This window comes from Chlorocebus sabaeus, chromosome 13 (genome assembly GCF_047675955.1).
Source record: "Chlorocebus sabaeus isolate Y175 chromosome 13, mChlSab1.0.hap1, whole genome shotgun sequence".
NCBI classification, from domain to species: domain Eukaryota; kingdom Metazoa; phylum Chordata; class Mammalia; order Primates; family Cercopithecidae; genus Chlorocebus; species Chlorocebus sabaeus.
This window is the reverse complement of record NC_132916.1, coordinates 56,306,916-56,311,496: the sequence shown is the minus strand read 5'-3', so window position 1 is coordinate 56,311,496 and position 4,581 is coordinate 56,306,916. Positions and strand designations below refer to the sequence as shown.

General features: G+C 47.0%; 1 protein-coding gene across 1 annotated transcript; it reads left to right on the top strand.

Moving 5' to 3' along the window:
• Positions 1–552: 552 nt before the first annotated feature.
• Positions 553–3,727, top strand: CCN2 (cellular communication network factor 2). The gene is made up of 5 exons (XM_008007024.3): positions 553–818; positions 933–1,155; positions 1,379–1,630; positions 1,762–1,973; positions 2,360–3,727. Exons 1-5 carry the CDS (start codon positions 753–755, stop codon positions 2,654–2,656), a joined length of 1,050 nt encoding a protein of 349 aa, XP_008005215.1. The 5' UTR covers positions 553–752; the 3' UTR covers positions 2,657–3,727.
• The last annotated feature ends 854 nt before the right edge of the window (positions 3,728–4,581 follow it).

The following is a 4,581-nucleotide window of genomic DNA, read 5'->3' as shown; positions in this document are numbered from 1 at the left end:
CAAATGGTCAAAAGCAACTCACTCCTTTTCTGCTCTTTGGAGAGTTTCAAGAGCCTATAGCCTCTAAAACGGAATCATTGCTAAGGAGGGGGGAGAAATCTTTTCGAATTTTTTAGGAATTTCTGCTGTTTGCCTCTTCAGCTACCTACTTCCTAAAAAGGATGTATGTCAGTGGATAGAACAGGGCACATGTATTCGAAAAAGAAATGATATAAGAAATAATTGCCAGTGTGTTTTTAAATGATATGAATCAAGAGTGGTGCGAAGAGGATAGGGTAGAAAAATTCTATTTAGTGCTGGAAATACTGCGCTTTTTTTTTTCTTTCTTTCTTTTTTTTTTTTTTTTTTTTTGTGAGTTGGAGTGTGCCAGCTTTTTCAGACGGAGGAATGCTGAGTGTCAAGGGGTCAGGATCAATCCGGTGTGAGTTGATGAGGCAGGAAGGTGGGGAGGAATGCGAGGAATGTCCCTGTTTGTGTAGGACTCCATTCAGCTCATTGGCGAGCCGCGGCCGCCCGGAGCGTATAAAAGCCTCGGCCGCTCGCCCCAGCCTCACACAACAACTCTTCCCTGCTGAGAGGAGGCAGCCAGTGCGACTCCACCCTCCAGCTTGACGGCAGCCGCCCCGGCCGACAGCCCCGAGAGGACAGCCCGGCGCGTCCCGGTCCCCACCTCCGACCACCGCCAGCGCTCCCGGCCTCGCTACTACCCGCTAGCGGCCACCGCGCCCTCAGTTCCGCCCGCAGCGCCAACCATGACCGCCGCCGGCGTGGGCCCCGTCCGCGTCGCCTTCGTGCTCTTCCTCGCCTTCTGCAGCCGGGTAAGCGCCGGGAGCTCCCGCTGCGGCCGGCGGCTGCCAGGGAGGGACTCGGGGCCGGCCGGGGAGGGCGTGCGAGCCGACCCAGCGCCGCTGACCGCCTGGTCCTCCCCGCAGCCGGCCGTCGGCCAGAACTGCAGCGGGCCGTGCCGATGCCCGGCCGAGCAGGCGCCGCGCTGCCCGGCGGGCGTGAGCCTCGTGCTGGACGGTTGCGGTTGCTGCCGCGTCTGCGCCAAGCAGCTGGGCGAGCTGTGCACCGAGCGCGACCCCTGCGACCCGCACAAGGGCCTCTTCTGCGACTTCGGCTCCCCGGCCAACCGCAAGATCGGTGTGTGCACCGGTAAGACACGCACCCCCGCCGCTAGGTGTCCGGCCGCCTCCTCCCTCACGCCTACACGCCCGCTGGAAAAAGAAACTGCTCGTACTGAGTTTCTTTCACCAGCTGCTGCCAGCCCGCCCCCTGCAGCCCAGATCCCAACTCGCATCTCTGACACTCTGGATGTGAGCGCCCCAATGCCTGACCTCTGCATCCCCCACCCCTCTCTTCCCTTCCTCTTCTCCAGCCAAAGATGGTGCTCCCTGCATCTTCGGTGGCACGGTGTACCGCAGCGGAGAGTCCTTCCAGAGCAGCTGCAAGTACCAGTGCACTTGCCTGGACGGGGCGGTGGGCTGCATGCCCCTGTGCAGCATGGACGTTCGCCTGCCCAGCCCTGACTGCCCCTTCCCGAGGAGGGTCAAGCTGCCCGGGAAATGCTGTGAGGAGTGGGTGTGTGACGAGCCCAAGGACCAAACCGTGGTTGGGCCTGCCCTCGCGGGTGAGTCGAGTCTTCCTCTAAGTCAGGGTCGTGATTCTCTCCCAGGGAGGGAGTCCTAATTGTGCCAAGTGAAGGGGGTAAATATCTTATCCAGGCGTTTTACATGGTGTTTTTGTGCTCTGCTCTCGCAGCTTACCGACTGGAAGACACGTTTGGCCCAGACCCAACTATGATTAGAGCCAACTGCCTGGTCCAGACCACAGAGTGGAGCGCCTGTTCCAAGACCTGTGGGATGGGCATCTCCACCCGGGTTACCAATGACAACGCCTCTTGCAGGCTAGAGAAGCAGAGCCGCCTGTGCATGGTCAGGCCTTGCGAAGCTGACCTGGAAGAGAACATTAAGGTACATGTTCTGCTCCTATTAACTATTTTTCACAGGAAAAACAGTGGATAGGACCCAACTTAGGGCTCTTGCCACCCTTGTTAGTATAACTCCGTTATCTCCAAAACTATCTAGCCATTGAGCTGTTTTGCTGGAATGAGAGCTTGTGTAATAGCAACCACGAGTTTTCCACTACGAAATCTTCGGCAGGGTTAGTTAATTCAAGACATTCCAAGAGAGGCCCTGGCTATTTTTGGACATAGCAAATGAGACTCAAACTTCCTCCCCTCAAAATATAAACAGAAGTCAGACAACAGAAGACTAAAACACAGAGGGTTGAAGAAAGCCACTCCCCTTGTAGAGTTTATGATTTTTTTTTCCTCTTTCTTTTCCCTTGTCTATCTTAGAAGGGCAAAAAGTGCATCCGTACCCCCAAAATCTCCAAGCCTATCAAGTTTGAGCTTTCTGGCTGCACCAGCGTGAAGACATACCGAGCTAAATTCTGCGGAGTATGTACCGACGGCCGATGCTGCACCCCCCACAGAACCACCACCCTGCCGGTGGAGTTCAAGTGCCCTGACGGCGAGGTCATGAAGAAGAACATGATGTTCATCAAGACCTGTGCCTGCCATTACAACTGTCCCGGAGACAATGACATCTTTGAGTCGCTGTACTACAGGAAGATGTACGGAGACATGGCGTGAAGCCAGAGAGTGAGACATTAACTCATTAGACTGGAACTTGAAATGATTCACATCTCATTTTTATGTAAAAATGATTTCAGTAGCACAAGTTATTTAAATCTGTTTTTCTAACTGGGGGAAAAGATTCCGACCCAATTCAAAACATTGTGCCATGTCAAACAAATAGTCTATCAACCCCAGACACTGGTTTGAAGAATGTTAAGACTTGACAGTGGAACTGCATTAGTACACAGCACCAGAATGTATATTAAGGTGTGACTTTAGGAGCAGTGGGAGGGTACCAACAGAAAGGTTGGTATCATCAATAGCGTCTTATACGAGTAATGTGCCTGCTATTTGAAGTGTAATTGAGAAGGAAAATTTTAGCGTGCTCACTGACATGCCTGTAGCCCCAGTGACAGCTAGGATGTGCATTCTCCAGCCATCAAGAGACTGAGTCAAGCTGTTCCTTAAGTCAGAACAGCAGATTCAGCTCTGACATTCTGATTCGAATGACACTGTTCAGGAATCGGAATCCTGTCGATTAGACTGGACAGCTTGTGGCAAGTGAATTTGCCTGTAACAAGCCACATTTTTAAAAATTTATATTGTAAATATTGTGTGCGTGTGTGTGTGTGTATATATATATATATATGTACAGTTATCTAAGTTAATTTAAAGTTGTTTGTGCCTTTTTATTTTTGTTTTTAATGCTTTGATATTTCAATGTTAGCCTCAATTTCTGAACACCATAGGTAGAATATAAAGCTTGTCTGATCATTCAAAGCGTGAAATGGATACTTATATGGAAATTCTGCTCAGATAGAATGACAGTCCATCAAAACAGATTGTTTGCAAAGGCGAGGCATTAGTGACCTTGGAAGGCTGATTTCTAGGTAGGAAATGTGGTAGCCTCATTTTTAATGAACAAATGGCCTTTATTAAAAACCGAGCGGCTCTTTCTCACCTGGAAGCATTTGTTTCTACTTTGATATGACTGTTTTCCGGACAGTTTATTTGTTGAGAGTGTGACCAAAAGTTACATGTTTGCACCTTTCTAGTTGAAAATAAAGTATATATTTTTTCTATAAATGGCTTGGTTATTCAATTATCCTTCTAAACATTTCTGAGTTTTCTTGAGCATAAATAGGAAACTCTTGTTAATCGTAACGTAATTCACCAATAGTTTTCTAAATATTTTTTATTGTTCTATATATTAATAAATTGATTATTCCATAGAATTTTTATGTAAACATACTTCACACTGAATCAAGTATCACAGACTTGCAGGTACAAACACCACATTGACTACACAGTCATTTTTTTTAACAAAAAAATGTGTTATCTTCACAGAACTTTATGGACATTTTAAATTCAGTTCTATCTAGATTAGTTCAGTCTCCATTAACCCTGCTGTATTATACTTGGTCCTTTTGGCATTTAGTACCTCTCTGGCCATTATAGGTTAATTTCCAACCCTTCACATCACAAACTAGTCTATGTGCTTTGCATGTAGAAAATGTTTAAATTTTAAAAAAAATTTTATGCTCTAGGTCTATTTCTGAACCTCATTACCTGGCTGTTAAATCTGAATATTATGAAATGAAGTCCTCATTTAAATGGAGCTATGTCATAAGTCTTGTTTTGTATAATTCTGTTTTCAGTTGCCATGATAACCAATGACAAATAGATGGCATAAATAGAAAAGGGAGGATGAGCAAATCTGCCATTCATTAACATTAATAGAAATTTGTTTTGAAAGTAATTCCTCCATTTGCCCAAGTCTTTGACTTTATCAGACCTCCAGATTAATGGATCCTAACTTACCAAGTGGTTTATACGTGAGAAAATGGAATTGTTCAAGAACACTGGTGTGGAAACAATATGGTACCTACCCAGGTAGGTTTTTACTAAAGAGTGAACCAAAGTGAATGGTAAACAAAAGA

What these genes read in the sequence shown, in the direction of transcription:
- CCN2 (XM_008007024.3), top strand. Translation starts at nt 753, where the DNA reads ATGACCGCCGCCGGCGTGGGCCCCGTCCGCGTCGCCTTCGTGCTCTTC. An exon ending in TCCTCGCCTTCTGCAGCCGG is followed by an intron (nt 819 to 932) that starts GTAAGCGCCGGG and finishes TCCTCCCCGCAG; the next exon opens with CCGGCCGTCGGCCAGAACTG. An exon ending in ACCTGGAAGAGAACATTAAG is followed by an intron (nt 1,974 to 2,359) that starts GTACATGTTCTG and finishes TGTCTATCTTAG; the next exon opens with AAGGGCAAAAAGTGCATCCG.